The sequence below is a fragment of the Notolepis coatsorum genome, assembly GCF_963971535.1.
Source record: "Notolepis coatsorum genome assembly, chromosome: 17".
In the NCBI taxonomy this organism is placed as follows: Eukaryota; Metazoa; Chordata; class Actinopteri; order Aulopiformes; family Paralepididae; genus Notolepis; species Notolepis coatsorum.
The window spans coordinates 93,678,897-93,703,896 of record NC_140181.1 but is presented as its reverse complement, the minus strand read 5'-3'; the positions used below and the strand labels follow the sequence as shown (position 1 = coordinate 93,703,896).

Sequence of the window (25,000 nt, the reverse complement as noted above, 5' to 3'; positions counted from 1 at the left end):
AAGCAATACAGAGGGGTGTACTGGTATATTCCAAGATACGAGTTTTGATAATTGATGGGTCACATCTTTCCAGAATGCCTTAACTGGTGGGCAGTCCCAATACATGTGCATAAATGTCCCTTCGTCTCCATTTGTACATTGGGAGCATTTTGAGTCTTGTTTCAGGCCCATTCTGTTCAGTCTTATAGGAGTCAAGTATGTCCTGTGAATATAGTTAAGATTGATTTGTTGATGGTCCGGGTTCCTTGATGTAAGACGGACATTTGCCCATGCTTCTTGCCAATCAAAGTCACTTTCCAGGTCTGGAATATCCCTCCTCCAGACAGTGTCTAGTTGAAGGGTTTCATACGAGGACGTTAGTAATTGATAATAAAACAGTAAGAAGCATTTTGTATGAAAGTATTCTGTACTTCTGTATGACAACTATTAAAGAACTTGAACTTGAACTTGAACTAAAAACCTGATACAAAACCTCCCAATGTTTCTCTTTCATAGAAAAATGTGTGGTATCTGTGGTGTTCAACTGGTATGTGTAATGGAACACCGTGAGACCTCAAACATAGGCGTAACTGTATGTAAAAAAGCCATGTGGACTCGGTGAGGTTAAACTTTGTGCATATTTCTCCATAACTACAGAAGCCCTGGTTATTAAAATTATCCCCTAATGAGTGTATGCCTTGCTCTTCCCATATAGGGAATCTTATAGGACGTTTTCCCATTAAGAGTGCATTGTTATTGAATATGGGAGTGTGATTATGCCATTTTTGAGGGTTAGGATATTTTTTTTGTGTTTCCCGCCATGTTCTGATTGCATGGGTAATTATGGGGCCAAATTCCCGCTCACAGTGCTTGATTGAAAGTTTAGTGTGTGCTATGTCCTTCAGTCTCTGTGGGGCTACTATGTTTTCTTCCAATTCTCTCCAAGATACCAAAGCCTGGGGATCAAACCATATTGTCAATGGTCTTAATGTGAAAGCCTTAAAATATTGTAAAAAATCTGGAACTGCCATGCCACCGTCTGCTTTATTTCTCTGTGCGGTGGATCTTTTTATGCGAGGTGGTTTGTTATTCCAAATAAATTTGTATGTGGAGGATTGTAATCTTTTCCAGTAGCCCTCTGGAGGAGGTAACGGTAGCATTGAGCTGATGAAGTTGATTCTTGGTAATACATCCATCTTAACTATTGATACCCTTGCCTGTACTGAGTTTTTAAGTTTTGCCCACCTGTCCAGGTCGTCTTTGATTTTGTTCTGTATTTTTGTGTAATTGTGCTTCACCGTTTGTCTTATGGTGGGAAATATTTCCACACCCAAGCATCTAAAATATTTAACCATGGGTATCGCACCTGGGAGGGTTGTGTCTTTTTTTGCACGGATGTTAAGAGGAAGGAAAGCCGACTTCGGCCAATTTATTTTAAATCCCGATAAATCACCAAAGTTCTCTATCAACTTGAGTAGATGCGGCAATGTGGTGTTGGGGTTTTGCATGAACAATATTACGTCGTCCGCATATAAACTAATTTTATGTTGTGTGCCCTTGATTACGATTGGTTCTATGTATTGGGATTGTCTTATATATTGTGCTAAAGGCTCTAATGATAGATCGAATAGTCCGGGACTAAGAGGGCAACCCTGTCTGGCTGAGCGTGATACCGGAAAGATTTCGGAGATGAATGTGCCTGTTGTAATCATGGCCGATGGGTCCTTGTATAGTACTTTAATCATATCAATGAATCCTTTTCCTAACCCCATCCTTTCTAATACTGCCCATAGAAACGACCATTCCAGTCTGTCAAATGCTTTCATAGCATCCAGGGATAGCATCGCCTTAGGTGTGGTGTCCTCTTTGTCTGCATCTAGTACGTGCAGTATTCGCCTTATGTTATCATTGATCAGGCGACCTCTTATGAAGCCAGTTTGGTCCGGATGAACTAAAGACGTCATATGCTTTTGCAATCTGATGGCTAATATCTTAGAGTACAGTTTGACATCGGTTCCGAGGAGGCTTAAAGGTCTGTAACTACCGCACTCAGTGGGGTCTTTGTCTTTTTTGAGAAGGACTGAAATGAGTGCGATATTGTGGTGTTTATGGAAGCTCCCCTCCTTGACTGAGTATAAGATCATATTTAGTAATAAGGGTCCAAATATGTCCCAACAAGAAAGGTACATTTCTGATGGGATACCGTCTTTTCCCGGAGCCTTACCGTTTTTCATTCCGGATATGGCCTTCCTGAGTTCTTCTAATGTGATCGGTGCTTCTAACTGTTTAGCGTCGTCCTCCGAAAGTTTAGGGAGAATAATTTGATTAAGATATGTGTCTAGGTTTGTATACTTGTACTTTTACTCAATTACATTTCAGAGAAAAAAAACGTACTTTTTACTCCTTACATTTAAAATGCAGACCTACAAAGTACAAAACTCGCAGGTCCAACCATTTTATAATCAAATCCCGATCAATGGAAAATTAACCTGTCCATAACCATGCTGATTTGTCCCTGTGCAAGACTAGAAAGCGGGGATCTTTGATTAAACACCTGCTATCAGAAGAATAGACAGTCAGAAGTCAAAAGTTTTTACTTGTACTTTGTAGTACTTAAGTACATTTAAAAGTAGAAACTTTTTTACTTTTACTCAAGTGTGTTTTTAGCCAGATACTCTTGACTTTTACTCGAGTACGATTTTGAGACGGTACCCATACTTTCACTTAATTAAGTATAATTTCTGGGTACTTTTTACACCCCTGAGTACCAGTATCAGGTATCGGTCCGATACCAGGCTAAAATACTCATTACTCAGTATCGATTAATGTCACAGATCCCAGGAACTAATAACTAACTAACACAGATCATCATAACTAATCTAATGATGATTAAAGAAAATAAAATGAGACGTTGGTATTCGGTTAGATTAAAACCTTCAAATGTAGCTGTGTTTGTGGAAAGTATGTCGTTCCTAGGGTTGGGTACTACTTCGCCCCTTTGGTGACTGTGACGCACGCCAACAAGGTTTGGCCGAGTGACTCCACAGTCCCTGGCTCCCCCGTAGGAAACCACCCTATTTTAACTCTGGAGAACTGGTCCGACACGAAACGTTCATTATACAAGTATCGCAGAGACATTTCAAAGGTACTCACAGTTGCACGAGGGTCTTTGACAGAGAAACGCAATGGTTTGAAAGCTTGGCATTGCTAATAAACTTTTTTTTTTTTTTTTTATTATAAACGTGTAAACATCACCGAGACTGCAGTGTGGCTCTGCAGATATACCCTACTCCTCATTGCGGCGTTCGGGGGAGAGCAGCCATACGTTCTTATTTTATTTTATTTATTTAACATTTCTAAACATTCTAAAGTAAAGTACTCACATCTGTAAGGTACTCACATCTGTAAAGTACTCACATCTGTAAGGTACTCACATCTGTAAGGTACTCACATCTGTAAAGTACTCACATCTGTAAAGTACTCACATCTGTAAGGTACTCACATCTGTAAGGTACTCACATCTGTAAAGTACTCACATCTGTAAAGTACTCACATCTGTAAGGTACTCACACCTGTAAGGTACTCACATCTGTAAAGTACTCACATCTGTAAAGTACTCACATCTGTAAGGTACTCGCATCTGTAAAGTACTCACATCTGTAAGGTACTCACATCTGTAAAGTACTCACATCTGTAAAGTACTCACATCTGTAAGGTACTCACATCTGTAAGGTACTCATATCTGTAAAGTACTCACATCTGTAAGGTACTCACATCTGTAAAGTACTCACATCGGTAAAGTACTCACATCGGTAAGGTACTCACATCTGTAAAGTACTCACATCTGTAAGGTACTCACATATGTAAGGTACTCACATCTGTAAGGTACTCACATCTGTAAGGTACTCACATCTGTAAAGTACTCACATCTGTAAAGTACTCACATCGGTAAGGTACTCACATCTGTAAAGTACTCACATCTGTAAGGTACTCACATATGTAAGGTACTCACATCTGTAAGGTACTCACATCTGTAAAGTACTCACATCTGTAAAGTACTCACATAAGTACTCACATCTGTAAGGTACTCACATCTGTAAAGTACTCACATCGGTAAGGTACTCACATCTGTAAAGTACTCACATCTGTAAGGTACTCACATATGTAAGGTACTCACATCTGTAAGGTACTCACATCTGTAAAGTACTCACATCTGTACTACACTCAAAAAGTGAACAGGAAGGTTACAACAACATGCGTAAAGATCCACTGGAGACCGGGGCTTCCCATTCAACAGATTTACAGAGGATTTCTATTTGTGTACCTGAACCACGTTGGCAGGTTTATAAGCCAGTGTGCTGTCCTCTGTGAAGTCTGGTTCAATCAGCACCATGCCGTCTCCCTCGTCTATCGGCTGCTCCAGCTCACACACCTGGCGTTGGCAAAAAAAGACATTTCCCCCGCCGTTAAAAGTAATTTGAGCGTTATCCAAATATACACCCCAGAAATGTTTTCATCTATTGTGTGATTTGGGATGACATTTTTGAGAAAATCCATTTGATGTTTTACCGTCCTTTACGTGATGAAATAATACGCCTACTCTTTTGTAAAATGTCATCTCTAATCTCAAATAATACATTTTGGTTAAATAATAAAGAACCTTCTCTCCTGTGTCTCCACTACTCTGTCTCCCTCTCAACCTTCCTACCATCTCAATAAAGAACCTTCTCACCTGTGTCTCCCCTACGCTCTCTCCTTCTCAACCTTCCTACCATCTCAATAAATAACCTTCTCTCCTGTGTCTCCCCTACTCTGTCTCCCTCTCAACCTTCCTACCATCTCAATAAAGAACCTTCCCTCCTGTGTCTTCCCTCCTGTGTCTCCCCTACTCTGTCTCCCTCTCAACCTTCCTACCATCTCAATAAATAACCTTCTCTCCTGTGTCTCCCCTACTCTGTCTCCCTCTCAGCCTTCCTACCATCTCAATAAAGAACCTTCCCTTCTGTGTCTTCCCTACTCTATCTCCCTCTCAGCCTTCCTACCATCTCAATAAAGAACCTTCTCTCCTGTGTCTGCCCTACTATGAAAATACGTTGGTTGTGTTGCGGCAAAGTGCGTTTTTCTTTGTGGCAAATGTTTTTTGCAAAGCATGGAAGAAAAGAATAAACATCTTGTTTTATACCGTTTTTTATGTTGCATTGCATGTTCTGTTTGCGAACACGGGAGCTCTCTAACCCCCGTCACCATGTCTCTCTGGTCCCGCCTCGTTGGGCCTGTCAAGGTGGTGTGATGGTCAAGGTGGTGTGATCTTCCCTGCGCCTTCCTTGATGTGGCTAACAATGTCGACAGCAGCGGCTATTCTTCTTCAAACCAGTTCTGACTACCACGTTTTCTTCTTTTTTTTTGTTCTTGGCTCTATTTATAAAAGAAAATGTAAATGTTCTTATGTACCTTAGATACTACTGCTACCATGTATGTGTATATATATATATATATATATATATATATATATATATATATATATATATGTGCTTCATTACATGTATATATATATATATACATTCATATACCAATTATTTGCCTGTTCTACTCTCCATTCATCCATCATCCATAGCAACACTATATTATCACAGACATCCAGTTGGGGGATCCCCTTTTTAACAGCCCATCTGAGGCTTCTCTCCTCCACGCCGCCTGTGGTGCTTTCTTTTTCCTATTGCTAGGTTTTTAGTGAGTCGTTCCTTATCTTCATTGGGGAAAGTCTGGGAGTGTCGCATATTTGGATTTGATGGTGTTTTTTGTTTTTGATCTATTGTGATGTTTCTTCTTGACTTGTACAAGAAGACTTGCACAGTCCCATGGGGGCTATACAAATACATTTGATTTGATGTATGTATATTGTTGGGTTTTGTAAGTCCACATGGGCATATTGGATTCATGACATTAACAAGAAGTCAATCAATCGATCATTATATCATAGATTCATCACCGAGTAGCAGCAGTTCCTCTCTGTCCTGTTTGGGGGTGTAAAGGTACACATATCCGTACCGAACCGGTTCAGTACTGGACCTAAGGTTCAGTGCGGCTGTGTACCGAATGAATACAACGGTATGTTAACCACTAACAACCGCCCACAGGGGGCTGTTTTTTTCACAATCTAATATAATTTTTTTTTATTTAACAAATCGAATATTAATTTCAATATAGAATATTCGTTGACAGCCCTACGAGTACAATTAGTTGCTGCACACTACATCACCCCTGAGTGGAACATGGAAAGCCAAACTTTCCCCCACTGTACCGAAAACCCGTACCGAACCGTGACTTCAAAACTGAGGTAGGTATCGAACCGTGGTTTTTGTGTACCGTTACACCTCTAGTCCTGTTCCATTTCTACTCTACTCTATTGGTGGAGGGAGGGGCCCCTACCTCCGTCTTGCCCTCGACTCCGTCGCTGTGCAGCAGCAGCTTCTGTCTGTTCTGCTCCACGGCCAGGTGCAGCTTGTTGATGTAGGACTGGAGCTCCTCCTCAGAGTCCATGTTCAGCTCCACCAGGTTCCTGTGGAACTGGTCCACCAGGCCGTCCTCCAGGAGCTCCTGCAGACAGAGAGACAGACAGAGAGAGAGACAGGCAGGCAGGCAGGCAGGCAGGCAGGCAGGCAGACAGACAGACAGACAGACAGACAGACAGGCAGAGAGAGAGAGACAGACAGACAGACAGACAGACAGACAGACAGGCAGGCAGGCAGGCAGACAGACAGGCAGGCAGGCAGGCAGGCAGGCAGGCAGGCAGGCAGGCAGGCAGGCAGGCAGGCAGACAGACAGGCAGGCAGGCAGGCAGGCAGGCAGGCAGGCAGACAGACAGACAGACAGACAGACAGACAGACAGGCAGGCAGGCAGGCAGGCAGGCAGACAGACAGACAGACAGAGTTAGGGAGAAGCCACAGTGATCTAATACATAAAGAACCTTCTCTCCTGTCTATACTCTGTCTCCCTCTCAGCCTTCCTACCATCTCAATAAAAGAAAATAATATATTCGAATATATACTTAGTATAAAATGTATACTAATACATACCGCCCGCTAGGGGTGGACGGTATAAACGGTATACGGTATAAACGGTATGAATTTGCTCTGCGGTATGGATTTTGACTATACAGTGTAACCGGTAGAGCAGCTCTAAAATAGCAATGACGTCATGTAACCACAGCGCGACTATTTCACTCGCATTTGCCCCTAAAAATAGATAGAATTAGTCATAGATAATAGATATGTGCGAACTGGAAAAAGTTATTTAGGAGGCTTCGCGCAGTGGGCGTGCCAGCCCCTACCGCACGCATGTAAACACGGGTCTAGTAGTCTAGTGGGACGGGACACGGGAGGACGGCGGCGTCTCCCTGAGCTAACATTAGCTTAGCTACCGTTACAAAATGACCCAGTCAACTATTCACTTTTAGTTTAATACATGATGAGGCATTGTCTAACCGAACGGTATCTAGTCGGCCAGCTACCGATAGCTCCTGACATCAACAAACGCTCCACAAAGTCTAGTAGAGACGTGTATGCTACCTGTTAGCTCACGTTAGCGCAAGTTAGTTCACCGTTCAAAACGAAATGTCCCATTGAACTAAATAATTCACTGAGGCGTTGTATTAACGTTATATATCCGGCTAGCAGTAGCTACAGATAGCTCCTGATATCAATGTCTTATAACACTGATTCGATGCGTATTCGAGCTGAGGGCTTGCTGAGCACAGTTAAGTAACGTTATACCAATAGGGTCCAGGTGCAGCGACGGAGAATCCTGGCCGTAGCTCTGCTCGAGGCTACTCGAGTATAGGTCCAGGTGCAGCTCCGGAGAATCCTGGCCGTAGCTGGAGGCTACTAGAGTACACACAGACAGTGGAGCTTGTTGCGTGGTGGCGATGTCTCGCAGATAATACAAGTACAAGTCTAATTATATAATATATATATTTTATAAAAAAAAAAATTATATAAATTTAAATTAAATTTTTTTTTATCAAAAACGATGATACCGTGATATATACCGTTACCATCTATGCTTCAAATTATACCGTGATATAAATTTTAGACCATACCGTCCACCCCTACCGCCGCTCTCCTTAAATGTAATGTTATTTGACATGAAACAAGCTGTGCTCCTGACCTGCACGGACAGTAGTTTGTCCAGTCTCTCCTGGTCTTGCTGGAGTTTCTCCTCCCGCCGGCGGGCGTTGATCTCCTGGAGCCGGCGGAGCTGCTGCGCCCGTCTCTCCTGCCTCTCCTCCACGCTCACAGCGCCCCCTAGCAGCTTGGCAGAGAAGGGCAGCTGCATGCGGTGAACCTCACGCTCATAGAATTCAGGACTGCGCCACTTCTCCAGCTCTGGGGGGGGGGGGGGGGGGGGGGGGGGTGATGATATACATGATGATAACTGGGTGCTACCATAGTTCAGGGGGTAGAGCGGTCGTTCTGGTAATCCTGGTTTGATTCCGGCTCCTCCCAGCAGCATGTCAAAGTGTCCTTGAGCAAGACACTTAACCCCTACCTGCTCCTGCCTTCAATTTCGGTGTGTGCGTGTGTGTGTGTGTGTGTGTGTTGGTATCCTCAAACTCACAGTCAATTCTGTCTAAACCATCAGGATTCACAACACCTAGAATCCATTGCACACATAACAAACTTGACACCTCAAGGGCTACTGGATTAGACAACATCCCTGGTAAATTCTTGCAGGATGCTGCAGAAATCATTGCCCCATATGTAGCTCACATTACCAACCTAGCCATTGACACAGGAACATTTCCAAGCGAAATGAAATCGGCAAGAGTTATTCCTCTCCACAAAAAGGGAAACAAATTGGAACCGGGTAACTACAGACCCATTTCCATCCTGGGCGTTCTATCAAAAACCATTGAGAGGCTAGTATATGTACAAATACCAATCTGGTTTCAGGAGGTCCCACTCCACAGACACCTGCCTGCTGTTCCTCACAGATTACATCAGGAAAGAGGTAGACGAGGGAAAGTTCTGTGGAATGGTAATGTTAGACCTCCAGAAGGCATTTGATTCAGTGGATCACAACATCTTGTTAATGAAGCTTAGGGCCCTAGGCTTTAATGAGGCAGCTCAGAAATTAATTGGTTCCTACCTAACAGGGAGACAACAGGTGGTAGATATAAACGGAGTACTCTCCAGTCCTCGGACAGTAGAGTGCGGGGTCCCACAAGGGAGTGTTTTGGGTCCGCTCCTCTTTCTACTGTATATAAATGACCTGAAAGCAGCTTGCTCATGTGACCTTTTTTTATACGCAGACGACTCCGCCCTACTAGTGTCTCACAAAGACAAAAAAGTGGTTGAGCAGACATTGAGTGCAGAACTAGAGAAGGTTAGCGACTGGCTAGGCCACAACAAGCTGTCCCTCCACGTGGGGAAGACTGAGTCAATTTTATTCGGGTCAAAGGTCAGGCTCAGAAAATCGCCAGGTTTTAACATTAGAATAGGAGATACTGTTCTCACAGACAAAACATCTGTGAAATATCTCGGTTGCGTCCTGGAAAACAGCTTATCAGGGGAAAGCATGGCTCACCAAGCACTTACAAAGATAAATAACAGGACTAGATACCTAGCCAGAATCTCTCATTTTTTAGATCAGTCAGCGATGAAGATTCTTGCTGGAGCTCTCATACAGTGTCACTATGACTATGCGTGTGGCTCCTGGTACAACAGTGCCCCCAAAAGTCAGAAAATAAAACTACAGACATCACAAAACAAGCTAATCAGGGTAATACTAAGGCTACCTGCTCGAACCCACCTTGACCCATCTCACTTTGAGGTCATGAGATGGCTTAAGGTGGAAGACAGAGTAAACCAGATAGGGATGTGCCTAGTTCACAGAATAGTGCATGGGGTAGTGCCAGTGTACTTTAACAATTACTTCAACCGAATCAGAGACACCCATGCTTACCAAACAAGGCGCAGCTCAACTGACTTTGTGCCAGTCAGATTCAGGAGCTGTATGGGGAAGGAGTCATTTTTATATTCAGCAGCTGTCTTTTGGAATAGTCTGCCCAGTGAACTGAAAACCATAGACAGTGCCGTTAGATTCAAGTCCAGCCTGAAGACATGGCTCAAAAGGGACTATACCTAGACACTTAGTTTAAGGCACCCTTGCATGTTGTATGAGTCTGTATGTATATAAATGTTAAATGGTATATGTGATGTGTTGTGATGTCACGTTTTGTATGATGCATGTGTTAAGCATCACATTCCCCCACCCCCCTACAAGGACCACAATGGAAATAAGCTCTGAGCTTTTTTGTGTTACATCCTTGGCAGTATATCCCGACTGTGCTCTTCTGTCACATGTTTATTTTTTATATTGTCAAATAAAGTCATTCATTCATTCATTCATTCATAATGCATACAAACATCTGTACATCGCTCGTCATGACCGTATTGTGGACATTGTGTCTGATGCGGTACAGAACATATCACCATCTAGTGCAGCAATGTACAAACATGCCAGAGTGAAACCAGAGTGGTTTGGCCTTACCAACGATGTCTTTGCTAACATACCAAATACACCGGATGTTGTTTTTGTTGACACCAGCCACGGGGAGGTGCTGGTCATAGAAGTAGGCTGTACCTTTGATCTGTACATGGACCAGGCCTTCCGGGACAAGTATATCAAATACCAACCACTGCTCAGTGTGATGGCTGACCTTGGGTATAGGTGTAGATATAGTGTACTTGTATTCGGAAGTCTTGGCCATGTATACAAATGCACCATGACCGGTCTGAGAATTGCTGCAATGTCTAAAAGAAAAGCCAAACAAATTGCCAAATATTGCTCTGTCTCAGCTATTATTGGCAGCTTAGCCACATGGAGAAGGAGGTGCTATGTGTATCCGTAAGTGTTCAGTGCTGCTTGGCCCCGATACATTTGATTCCCTGTTTATGTAATATAATTTGTGGAACCAAATAAAGTATTAAAATGTGTGTGTGTGTGTGTGTGTGTGTGTGTGTGTGTGTGTGCGTGTGTGTGTGTGTGTGTGTGTGTGTGTGTGTGTGTGTACAAGTTGTACAGTGCTTTGAGTAGCTGGCAGACCCAAAAAGGCGCTATATAAATGCAGTCCATTTACCATTTTCCACTTACCAATGACACAGGGAGGGGTCAATATAGGCAACTTGGAGGGGTGTAACAATTCAATTCAACAAGGGCTCCATTCTAGATTTTTAGGCAAAGATTCAAAATTCAAGATTGGGATTAACCTGGTTAAATAAAGGTAACAAAAAATTAATTTAAATGCATTGTAAAATCTTACATTTGACCATTATTTCCATTCCATTTGATTTCATTAAAACATTATGATTATGATTTGTTTGTACGAGGAAGTCAGAGGTAAGCGACAGCTGTGATTGGAGGATCAAGAAAAGAGGGCAGGGTTTTGAGACAGGTCCATTGTACAGGCCTGGCCTATTTTCTTTTATAATTATATTATATTGTGCTTCTATTTTTATTTAGTTTACATTCCATTTCATCCTACCTTTTTATTTTATTCTACCATAAATGTCCTTTAATGTTGCACCAAAAACAACCTAATAAAATTCCTTGTGTGTGAAAACTACTTGGCAACAAAGACCTTTCTGATTCTGATTCTGACACACACACAAATAGCTGACACATTGAAAAAAGCATGTTCAAAGATCCAGAACGTGTGTGTGTGTCTCCTCTCTATCATGTGTTCTAAATGTGATCTAAAATCACTAAAGCTACAACGTTGTACGGGTTAGAGTACCCGTGATCTAAAATCACTAAAGCTACAGTGTACGGGTTCGAGTGCCCGTGATCTAAAATCACTAAAGCTACAGTGTACGGGTTCGAGTGCCCGTGATCTAAAATCACTAAAGCTACAGTGTACGGGTTAGAGTACCTGTGATCTAAAATCACTAAAGCTACAGTGTACGGGTTCGAGTCCCCGTGAACTAAAATCACTAAAGCTACAGCGTCGTATGGTCCCCGTGATCTAAAATCACTAAAGCTACAGTGTACAGGTTCGAGTCCCCGTGATCTAAAATCACTAAAGCTACAGTGTACACACAGGTTAGAGTCCCTGTGAACTAAAATCACTAAAGCTACAGCGTACGGGTTAGAGTCCCTTTGATCTAATATCCGTCTATTCTATTTTATTATTTTTAGTATTGCCTATTTTTAAACTGAATCAAACCGCACATTTTACTCTGTCTATTCTATTTTATTATTTTTATTACTGAATGAAACCGTAAACAGAGAGGCCTATTGGTATACGCTTGATCCTAATGTGAAACACGGTGATTTACCTTACCTTGCTACCTCTCTATCTTTTTTTATGCTAGCTTATGCCTGTATTTTTTACTGCTGTGAAGCACTTTGGACTGAAATTTCTGTATGAAAAGTGCTATACAAATAAAGTTTTATTATTATTATTATATCATCATGTGTTGTACCTACCTTCATGGTAGTCAGCAGCAGTGTAGCTGTGCTGGTAGAGGAGCTCCTCCATGCGGCTCAGGGTGATGGCAGCCAGGTGTCCTGGGTATTTCAGCTGGAGGAGGCGCTGCAGGTAGGAGGCCGCCTGGCTGCCACCCACATTCACACGCTTACAGTTCACCGCGTCTAACCTGAGGACGCACAGGGTCACGCGGTTTAGCCGGATAACTTCTGATAATTTGTTCATAATTGACAGGATATCAATATATATGACTGGATCACGTTCCGACCTAAACATAATAGTTTAAAATCCAAAACATCAATAGATAAAAATAGATAAATTAAAGCTGCGATAACTCATTTCTGACCACTAGAGGGCAGCAAGTCACAACTATAAACAAATTCCATTTTCCCCAAAACGAAAGTCTCGCCAGTAAAAACGTAAAAATGCCTCACTTTGATGATTGGTTTTGTGCATGGATTAAAAGATTTCAACTACAATACATACAACTTTCTCTTGGGCATTTCCTGGTTGTTAAACAAGGTAGGGAAATACTTACCTACACCTCCAAAGACAATACTGTTCTGACAGCACAATATTGATATAATTAAGAGATTTTCTGGGGTGGGGAGTTATCTGGCTTAGCTTGCTAATCCTGCTTGGTGAGATCCTCTGCAGGGCAAGGAGCATGAACATGGTGTGGTTAGGGGCGGGCTGACCTCGACTAATCGATCGAAAAGAGCCGTAGTCGACTGCCAATCTCTCAGTCGAATGCAAACAAATAAAAAATAATACTTTTTTTTCCGGATCATTCTTTCCAAAAGCAAAGACGCCTAGAAGCGTGGCTAAGAAAACAGGCACAGAGGCACTGAAAGAGGATTTCACCCGTCTAATGAACACACTGACTAGACACATATCAAGATGTATCCATCAGTGAACCAATTGCATGCTTTCGCAGAGGACAAGAAGCCTTCAGTCGACTCCTTCAGACATTAAGCACCCCCACAGCCCAAATGATCTAAAAAATATATATATATATATATTTTCATTCTGGGGGAGGGGGGGGGGGGGTAGCCAATCAAAGTTGACTATACAAATCCTTAGTCGGGGACAGGCCTAGATGTGGTTAACGTGAGACAGTTGAAGACTATAAAGACAATAAAAAGCAGATACCAAATTGTGGAATAAGTGGATTGTTAGTTACTAGTATTAGTATAAAACAAATACAGTAAAACTGTGTCAATTATTTTTAGTTTTCACCCCCTCTCCCTTCTAAAAGACATAAGAGCCAAACACACCGCCATGGTAAAGTAAATGTGACAAGACCCACCTGGGGGGGTCATCAAAACGAAGCAGGCTATTCTCAGTCCTCGCTCCACAAAGAAAAACATTTATATATTATGTAACGGTTGTGACATCGTCACCTTAAACTTCGATGCCCCGAGGGAGTTTCGAACCCGCGGTCTCCCACACCGCGGGCAACAGCACAGACCGCTATACCAAGAAGTGATCTCACTGCTTTGTAACGTGTCTATGTGTCTTTTGAGGATGAGAGTGAGTTTAACCCATAGCACCGCTACTCGCCCCAGTCACTTCACAACATCTGAAGTCCATCGTGACTGCGCTTTGCGGTACCATAATATATACTACACTAACCCTCTAACCTTTTTAATTCTATGCTAATATTCATATACTACTACTACCTATCTTGCTAATATGTCTACACTACTATGCACTCAGAGTGTAACACTCAAGTTCGACACTATTTGATGAACAATGCTACTGAGATGTACCCCTCCTGGTGACATGTTGTTCACAATCTGTAAGTCGATTTGGATAAAAGCATCAGCTAAATTAAAAGAGGAGGCCTCTTTGTTACCAGCCAATGGGCGGGTTTCAGACCCTGTGGGAGCCAGGCGTATTTTCCGTAGCTCTCCATGGGTCTAACGTGTCAGGTGAGAGTGAGAGTGAGAGTGAGAGTGAGAGTGAGAGAGAGAGAGAGCACACAGGAGAGAGTCTGTCTCTGTCTGAGAGCATCTTCTCACCTCCCGTTGAGGACAGGCAGGATGTGAGAGCAGTGGTAGCCGGAGGTCAGGACGATACCGGTGGGCGGTGCCTGGAGGCTTCTTAGGGCGTTGTTATAGTGGAAACTATACAGGCCGTCCACCCCATAGGACACGCCTGGGACCCCATAGCACTCAAACAGCAGCTCCGACATCATCTGCCGATTGTGGTGCGGATTACAGGGAGCCTCTGTTAGCACAATGGGGTGTTCCACATTGCCCTGTTTGAGAATATATATGAGAGAGAGAGGGGGGGGGGGGGGGGGGGAGAGAATGAGTCAATAAAGATAATGTTGGTCCACTGAGAAAGCCTACACTATTGTATGAATCGTTTGATTGATTGATTGAAAACTTTATTAACAGATTGTAGAATGGGTACAATACAGTACAGCTCAATACACACAATTGTTAAGGGGATGCAGACCAGAGAAAGACTTTCGTCTTGTTTACATCAGGGTCCCCCATTTTCAATTCATCATAACATATATGACAGATACAGATAGACAGTACTGCTACATCTATACATTTATGACATATTTATTTATTTATGACGGGATGGACGAGGACGAGGCACTCACCTCTGACGCGACGCCCAGGTGCGTGAAGACGTAATCGAAGATCAGCTCCTGTATTTCAAAGTTCACCACCACATTTCTGTCAAATTGGCTCTTCAACAGCCACCGGAGAGGCTCTAGGTTGGAGATGTCGTTACCGATCTGGGTCTCGCTGCGCGCCGCGCCTCGGCTCCGCGCCGCCACAGACTTGAACAGCAGCCGGGGCGCGTCGTCCCCTCGGAGCGCCCAGCCGCCCGCGTCTGGAAGGAGCCGTTGTCGATCACGATCGGGACCACAGGCGAGGATGGATTCAAACTACATTGGGCCGAAATCTCATAAATTGCATCGGGAGATGTTTTACAGTCCTGAAATGTGAATATTTGACATGCTGCTGCTGCTTCTGTTTTGGAAGTCATTTTGAATTGTGCGTCGCTACAAAATACGTCCGACTAGACTGGGTTCTTTGTGTCGCCGCATTTCAGTTCCGGAAGGGGGTGTTATTTCCCAGCAATAATTTTTCTGTCTTTTTTCAGTTATTTTTCATATCACAATTATTTCACTCTTTCAGGCAAGTACACATCTAGTAGGTTCATAAATAAAATATAATTTAACTATTTAGGACACAAGCATATTTATATCAGCCAAATAAAACTACTGTGCACATTAGAAAACGGGGGTTATAGCATTAGAAAAAGGGGTTATAGCATGTGGGTTAAGTGATCATTATATGATATTCTGTACCCGAAAAAAAACCTACTCTAGCGAGGCCTTCAACCTTGAACTGGAGAGTCTGGACTGGTCAGATGAACTCAATGGTACACTGGTTGACGAAACATGGCTTGGTTTCAAAACCAAATTCTCAGCAATACTAAACGACATGGCCCCCCTAAGAACCACCAGGGTAAAAAATCGCGCTGAGCCGTGGATGCACTCCGAAATACTGGCCGCTATGAAAACCAGAGACAAAAAATGCTCTGAGTTTCGTAAAAGTCAGTCAAAGCTTACTAAAAGCACGAGCAGTGAACTCCAAGCCCACGTGACTGAACTCAAACTAGAAAGAAACAGACTAAGAAACGACGTAAACTCCATGATCAAAACTGCAAAAAAAGAATTTCATCAATGACAAAACTGAGGGAAACAAAAACAAACCACGTGAACTTTGGAAATTACTCAATAATCAACTAGGATGCAGTAAAAAAACTTAAAACCAGATTCTCAAACATAAACATAAAAACGGACAACACGCTCATCACAGACAAGCTGGATGTAGCCAATTACTTAAACTTTTCTTCACAAACATAGCCACAACACTGGTAAACAAAACTACCCTCCCACTCAGGGCTTTATGGGGTAGAACACATAGTAGCTTACTACAAAAACTAGGGTCCGCAAGGACGACTTCAAGCTGGAAATGGTAACACAGATGAGGTACTCAATAAACTGAGCGCCCTCCAACCTAACAAGGCCACTGGCCATGACAACATCCCCTCCAAATTCCTCAGAGACTCAGCAGCCGCCATCACACCAATCATCACACACATAATAAACCTCTCCATAAAACAGGGACACGTCCCCAAGGACTTCAAAATTGCGAGGGTGACCCCCTCTGCACAAAAAGGGCAGCAAATTAGACCCGGCAACTACCGCCCTGTTTCTATTCTCACCTCCATCTCGAAAGTCATGGAAAAAATAGTCTACGAACAGGTCGAAAAGTACCTAGCGGAAAAAAATCTAATCTACGAATTCCAATCTGGCTTCAGAACATCCCACTCCACATGCCTTCTCTATTTGAATGACCACATCAAACAAGAGGTGGACGCAGGCAAATACTGCGGCATGGTCATGCTGGACCTACAAAAGCCTTTGACACGGTCAATCACTCCATTCTGATTGACAAGCTAAAAGCAATTGGTTTTGATAGTCTATCAGTGAGCTGGATGCAATCCTACCTTGAGGGGAGGGAACAGATGGTGGAGGTAAACGGTACCCTATCCCCCCCCTCACAGTGAGCTGGTGTTCCACAAGGAAGCATACTAGGACCGCTACTGTTCCTAATTTATGCAAATGACATGTCGTCAGCTTGTGACTGCAACTTGTTCCTGTTTGCGGACGACTCAGCCCTGCTGGTCTCTGACAAGAACAAGTTACAGGTTGAAAAAACCTCAGCTCGGAACTAGGCAGAATCTGCATATGGCTCGCTGATAACAAACTATCATTACACATGGGCAAAACAGAGTCCATTCTCTCGGTTCAAATAACAAACTCAGCAAGACCGACGGCTTCTCAGTTACAGTGGGTGACAATATTGTCACAAGGAAAGATGAAATTACCTACCTGGGTTCCATCCTAGAGGCTAATCTCTCCTGTGACAAAATGGCATCCAATGTAATAAAAAAAGTCAACCAACGAACTCGATTCTTGTACCGGATCTCCTCTCTGGTAAACAAGAACACCCTGAAGACTCTGGCAGGAGCACTCATTCAGGGGTACTACGACTATGCTTGCACCTCATGGTACCAAAGCACCTCAAAGGCGCTAAAAAACAAAATTACAAACATCTCAAAACAAACTGGTCAGACTACTGCTTGACCTTACTCCTAGAACCCACCTCACCCTGCCCACTTTGACAACCTAGGATGGCTTAGAGTAGACGACAGAGTACAACAACTTGCAATGGGCCTGGTCTACAAGATACACTACACGACCAAGGTACCCATGTACATGTCAAAATACTTCCCAAAGTCAGTGAATACCACGATCACAACACCAGAGGGAGCTCCACAAATCATGTTAAACCCAGATTCGGCTCAAATAAGGACTAAACACGTTTCGCAATTATGCCACATCAATGTGGAACGCCCTACCCAAAGCTGTAAAGGAATGTGGATCACTACCCACTTTCAAAAACACTCTCAAGGGACACCTACGGGAGACTGCAATTCAACACTGGCCCTGTAAATATCCTAACCCAACCCCCTCCAATGTACAGTCATTTACCTAGTATGGTTTTGTCAATAGTTCAATGTACAATTGTGTTTGTTTGTACAGTGTCTCCTCCCCCCCCCCCCCTCAATGTACAGTGTTACTTGTTTATACAGTGTGCCCCCCCCCCCCCCCCCCCCCCCCCCCAACCACCTCCAATGTAATTACCCAGTATGGTTGTCAATATCCCAATGTACCCAACCCCCCCACCCAACCTCCTCCAATGTACAGTTTCTACGTCAAATGTATATACTCCCTTTTCTTGACTCCTTCTGTATCACAAACAGTACTGTATTTGCAAATCTGGTATGTCATAAATGTATAGATGTAGCAGTACTGACTATCTGTATGTCATGTATGTCATATATGTCTATATGAATTGAAATGGGGGACCCTGATGGAAACAAGACAAACGTCTTTCTCAGGTCTGCATCCCCTTACAATTGTATGTATTGAGCCGTACTGTATTGTACCCATTCTGCAATCTGTTAAATAAGTTTTCATTCATTCATTCATTCATAGACATCTGTAAGAATACTGGTGTAGCGACTAATATTCCAATAATAAGTAATAATTACTCTATGCCATCTGCCTAATTGATTGGTGATCTGTCTTCCTTCATCCTCATTTGCATACCGCCTGAATAAAACCCTTTAGATATAATAAACAAGACCCATTCAGCTATGTTCAGTAAAACCAGAGTAAAACGAATACGAATATATATTTTACCAGCAGAGGGCGCAAAAAGAAAGCCTATTTCTCACACACCCACACAAATCCCCCCAGGCCCCCAAGACCCACGTACACACAGCTCTCTAATTTTCATTCTCTCTATCTCTCTCTCAGTCACACACACACGCTCTCTCTCTCTCATTATTTCATTCTCTCTATCTCTCTCACACACCACATTCTCTCTCCTCCTCTATTCCTTTCATTCTCTCTATCTCTCTCTCACACACACATTCTCTCTCTCCTCTCATTATTTCATTCTCTTTATCTCTCTCTCACACACACTCTCTCCCCTCCTCTCCTCCCGGGTCTCTCAGACTGCAGCAACAGGGAGTGTCTGAATAAATCGGCATCAGACGACGGTTCACACATTAATTTGTTGATTTCGGTGGCGTTAACATGGCAGTCATACATGTCAGGATGTACTGTATTATCTGTATTTGTATGTCATAAATGTCTTGATGAATTGAAAATGGGGGACCCTGATGAAAACAAGACGAAAGTCTTTTCTAGTCTGCATCCGCTTAATAACAATTGTTTGTATTCAGCCGTACTGTATTGTACCCAGTCTGCAATCTGTTAATAACGTTTCAATCAACATTTACATTTCAATAAATCAATCAATCAAGTCGTAACGTTTTGCATTCATTCGTTTTAATTCAAGAAAGACAGAGGTTGAAATCGTGTGAAGCAGATATTCAAAATCAGAGAGAATAATAATGTAGCTTTGAGCAGTGGCGGCCGCCACTGGGGGGCGCTAGGGCGCCGCCCCCCCTCAGGCCCTGCCCTGGTATATGAGAGAATAACAAGAAAAATAATTTTTTAGTTTTTGTTTTATAGCCCTATAAATGTTAATAATATTTACTCATTTTAAGTATGTTTGTGTTTCCAATGCACAATATAACGTTAATAATAAAATAATAAATACTCGTTTTCTTGAACAGGAAGTGACTCACTTTTTTTATTTATTTTTTTTTTTTTGTATTTCTCTGCCCGGCCGGGCTAGACGCGATAGCGCTCTGAGTGCGCGTCACTGTGTGATCGCTGTATCCGTAGCAGCCAATCAGTGCGTAACGCGTTGTGCGTTGAAATATGACTATTATGTTGGAATCCGGGCGCGATTTGAAGCGGTCTAGGCAGCAGCTTCAAGAATTTCTGTAGCCGCATTTCGCGGAGACGCTCTCTGATTGGCCGACGCCAGTATTTTTTCCGTAGCAGCATTCGCGGAGACGATCTCTGATTGGCCGAATCCACTTTCTAATGTTCCAATTCTAGCTTATTCTAGCTTGGTAGTGATTGTTGTTTGTTGTTGTGAGATGTAGCTGTTTGTCTTAGAGCGTGACTGCAAGTTCTTTAGACGGTTAAGCTTAGGCACTCTTTCAAAGTTGGTTAAGGTTAGAGTTTGTCTTAGAGCATGGCGATAGAACGCCAGGTAGTTTGCAGTCTGTTCGACGCGGAAATGGACAAAGAAATCAAACTACTTGTTGTGTGGTGCTAACTGCTAACAGCTGACAAGCTATATGGCAGTCTGGACAGTGGACTGGATACATCATTAACAGCGGATTATACACTTTATCAAGAACAGTCTGGGGAGTCGGGACAACAGTGAGTGGACCACGTAACAGTGAGTTAATTCGGTCTCTCTCTCGCTCTCTCTCTCTCTCTCTCCCCCTCTCTCGCTCTCTCTCTCTCTCTCTCCCTCTCTCTCTCTCTCTCTCTCTCTCTCTCTCTCTCTCTCTCTTCCCTCTCGCTCTCCTCTCTTCTCTCTCGCTCTCTCTCTCTCTCTCTCTCTCTCTCTCTCTCTCTCTCTCTCTCTCTCTCTCTCTCTCTCTCTCTCATTTCGCCGTGGGTAGAGCATAACCACTCAGACAATGATGGTAACTTGTTTAAAAATGACAATATATACAGATGTGTTTCTATTGAATCGATCTGAGAGAGAGAGAGAGAGAGAGAGAGAGAGAGAGAGGGAGAGAGAGAGAGAGGGAGAGAGGGAGAGGAGGGAGAGAGAGAGAGAGAAGCGAGAGAGAGAGAGAGAGAGAGCTGTGCGTGTTTGTGTTGGGCTATTGGAAACGTGGTTGCATTTGACTGACTGTGATCATATATTGATCGATGGCAATGGTGATAATATTCGCCAATGCGTGCCTTGTACATGTTTGCAAAATGTTTGGTATAGCGCCCTAGTGGCGAAGCATCCACGAGCCGCCACTGGCTTTGAGGAATCCGGGAATCACAGTGTGCCGCCCGTCAGGCCAGACTTGCCCTAGTAGTGTCTTTGCAGAGGTGCAGAGTTTGTTTTATTTATCACATATAAGGTACATGTACATTATATAGTGAAAATGCTTGGTTCTGTGTGACCCTTCTGAGATTGTGCTTCATACAGTAAAAATAAATAATAAAGACTAAACACTATTCAAAATATACAACTAAAGTACAAAATGCAAAAATTAGGCAGAGAGGTAGTGCAAATCTTTTAGGAATAAATAGATAAAATATGGTGTAATGTTAAAAAAAATAATATATATATATTAAGTGAATGTTAACCCTTTCACTGCCACACAACAAAGGGTTAACCCTTTCACTACCACACTACAGAAGGTTAACCCTTTCACTACCACACTACATAAGGTTAACCCTTTCACTACCACACTACAGAAGGTGAACCCTTCCACTACCACACTACAGACGGTTTAACCTGCTGTAGTAGTGAAAGGTTAACCTTCTGTAGTGTGGTAGTGAAAGGGTTAAAGGTGAATGTTTAAAGTGAGTGTGTGCAATGAGTGTAGATGATGGGTTATTTGGTTAGTGTTGCACAGAGTCATTGAGCATCCTGATGGCCTGGGGATAGAAGCTCCTTTTGAGTCTCTCTGTACTGGCCATGAAGACTCCAGTAGTAGCGCTTACCTGACCACAGCAGTGCAGAGAGGCAGTTGTTTGGGTGGCTAGAGGTGTGTTGTTGTTGTTGTTCTCAGTTGACTGGCTGAAGCCCTGCAGGCCTCAGCTGGTGAGACCACCTGCCCCAGACAGGCTTCCATGTCCACCATGCAGGGCTGAGGTTGGTTCAAAATGTAAATATAAACGGTCACCAATCATTTCACGCCTTTCATTTGTATCTTTTTATATCTTCTTGCCGTTTTATTTAGTATCTTTTACATTGTATGTGTTGTCACTGACCTGGTTACCTCTCCTTAAAAGGGACATATTATGGATGATGGGGTTGGCCTATATAATAGTCTTTGTATGGATTGGGCATAATGAGGTCTTCAGATTAACAAATCAACTGCACTGTTCAGAATATTGCCCTTAGTGATGTCACACGCAATTAATGAGCTGTGAGTAATCAATCAGTTGTGGTGTTTGGAGCCAGGAGCAGTGCTACCTAATGTGCTGCCCAGTTTGTAAAAGTGTTTTTTTTACTCTTGGGTCAGGCAGGGAATACAATCATTCATATTATTATTTATCTATTCATTTAAATGTTGTGTGTCCCTTGTATTAAACACTGTGTTTAATACAAGGGAAGAAAGAGGTACTGGAAAATGTATTCAAAATAAATGTAGACTTGTTTATTTGCAAAGGACTTAACAAACATGTTTTACAGATTCAAGGAAGTTGTCTAGATTATTGCTTTAAATACCTTATTTGATTTTGATGTATATGCGGCACGTTGCATCACCACTCTGTGTTACATGTGCTTTATAATAAAGCGTGCTTGCTTTCTTGATTGATTGATTGATTGATTGATTGATTGATTGATTGATTGATTGATTGATTGATTTGCTAATGCTAGGGCATTCAGACCCAATGATTTCTTAATAGATTGGATATGAAAACATCATGCTAGAGGTTTAGATGTTTGCAAGAAAATTCTGAATTTACCTAATTGAATTGACCTGATTGAATTGACCTGATTTAATTGACCTGATCAAATTGACCTGATTTAATTGACCTGATCAAATTGACCTGATTTAATTGACCTGATTTAATTGAGAGTTGAACACAGCTTTGATACATAGGGCAACATCTTGAGAACAATTTTATTGCAATATTGGCAGCAAAAAGGATTGAGGACATTATGAACATAATAGATTTACCCTGAATAGATACAACTGATCACATTTGTTAATAAAATATAATGTTTAGGGTAAGAGATGAATGGATGGATGGATGGATGTTCATATTAGCTCATGAAATGTGAGACATGCCAGGTTCATGTGCATTTTATTTTCTAATTGTTAATTGTAACTTAGAAAACAGAAAATCTGTCACATTCAGTTAAAACTCATGATACTATTCACAATCAACACATGGTTGGCATAGATATATTTGATATAAACGTCATAATTTGATAAAATGTATTTATTTATTGATTTACTTATTAATTAAGTAGAATACTATATTTAACATAGCATCTGTTATTTAGAGTGACTAAATAATAGTATTACTTATTGTAATACGTAGTACTGTGCACTTACTGGATGGGACTATATAGTTATTTGGGAGTAGGAAGTAAGATATTCCTTTATTGATCCCCTTGGGGAAATTCAGGAAAAGGAGGGAAATTCCGGAAAAGGAGGGAAATACAGACAGAAGGAAGGAATGAAGGAGCGAGAAAGGAAACAAGGAAGTTGTAGCAGGGAGAAAGGAAGGAAGGACAATTTAAGGAAGGAAGGAAGGAAATAATGAAGGAAGGAAGGAAATAAGGAAAGAATTAAGGAAGGAAGGAGGGAAACAAGGAAAGAATGAAGGAGGGAGAAAGGAAGGAAGGACAATTAAAGAAGGAGGGAAGGAAATAATGAAGGAGGGAAGGACAGAAATAAGGAAAGAATGGAGGAAGGAAGGGAGGAGGGGGAAGGAAACAAGGAAGGAAGGAAATAAGGAAAGAATGAAGGAGGAAACATGGAAGGAAGGAAGGAAACAAGGAAGGAAGGAATGGGGCTACTGTATGTAGCTTGACGTTGTGTCACTGAATCGCAGGCACAGTTCATTGCTCAGGCACAAAGCCCCCTCCTCCTGATGCTAATAAGAAGATCTAGGTCAGCACACACCCACACACACACACACACATATATATATGGTCATGTGCGCCTGCACGCACACACACACACAGTCACATGCACATGCCAAAACACACACTCAAACAGATTACACACAACTGTCACACATTAGTTGTACACACACTCATGCACACACACACACACACACACACACACACACACACACACACACACATATGCACTTGTCGTTTCACACACGCACACAGACATAAACATACACATTTAATGCACATTCACACAGCCATGTACACACTGGTCACACTCACACACAAGCACACACACATTCTTCCCAGAAGGCAAGACGTGACATTGTGCCGCTGTCCGTGCACACAGGGGGAGCCCTCCCTGGCCGCTGAGCCTGTCATGGTAGTGATGATGATGAGGCTCAGAGGAACTAATAGGCTACAAGCGCTCTGGGACTGCCACGCACGCTGCCATGAAGCCAGCCTCCATTTTGTGAAGCGCAGACAGACTGGTGGCTCCCGACGACAAGAGGAAGACATCTCAGGGAAAAGGGTTGTAGTCGACGATTATCACCAACTTGGCCCCTTTCATACGGATACTCGAACATGAATGTGGTTTTATATATGGTTTTATATGGTTTACATATCTGTAGATACTATATCTATATCTGTACATATCCTACTCTTACGCTGCTGGACAGTATGACCCCTCTATATACTTACTTGTACACCTGCATATAACCCATATCTGTATGATAGCATGTACAATAATGCTGTATATACCATATATATACTGTATATGTATTCTCACCACATATATATCTATCCACACCTGTCTGTACTTACCTGCACATAATCCTTTACTATATCTATATCTGTACATATCCTACTCTTACTAGTTATGCTGCTGGTCAGTATGACTACTACCATACTGTCTTTATACCTGTATCGCTGTGCATATTATACTACAACTCTGTACACCTTGGGTTTCCTGAAAAGGCGATGTATGGTTATGCATCACAGAGGGATGGAATAATTTCCTTTTTAATTAAAAAGTATTTAATTAAAGTATTGTGAAGGTACTGGACTGATTCATCTCTCTGAGAGCAAAGTAAGAAAGAGAAGATGACAGGAGATGAGAGGAGAGGAGAGGGGAAGAGAGGAGAAGAGAGGAGAAGAGAGGAGAGGAGAGGGGAAGAGAGGAGAGGA

General features: G+C 42.4%; 1 protein-coding gene across 1 annotated transcript in view; it reads right to left on the bottom strand.

Annotated features, from left to right (window-relative positions):
• The window catches only part of actr5 (actin related protein 5), a gene marked incomplete at its 5' end in the record, with an annotated part of 24,819 nt that extends 9,337 nt beyond the window's left edge, over positions 1–15,482 (bottom strand). The window contains 7 exon segments of the mRNA XM_084333222.1: positions 4,304–4,411; positions 6,409–6,576; positions 8,147–8,364; positions 12,470–12,639; positions 14,495–14,733; positions 15,091–15,320; positions 15,323–15,482. Of these exon segments, the coding sequence (XP_084189348.1) occupies positions 4,304–4,411; positions 6,409–6,576; positions 8,147–8,364; positions 12,470–12,639; positions 14,495–14,733; positions 15,091–15,320; positions 15,323–15,482 (1,293 nt within the window).
• Between the last annotated feature and the right edge of the window lie 9,518 nt (positions 15,483–25,000).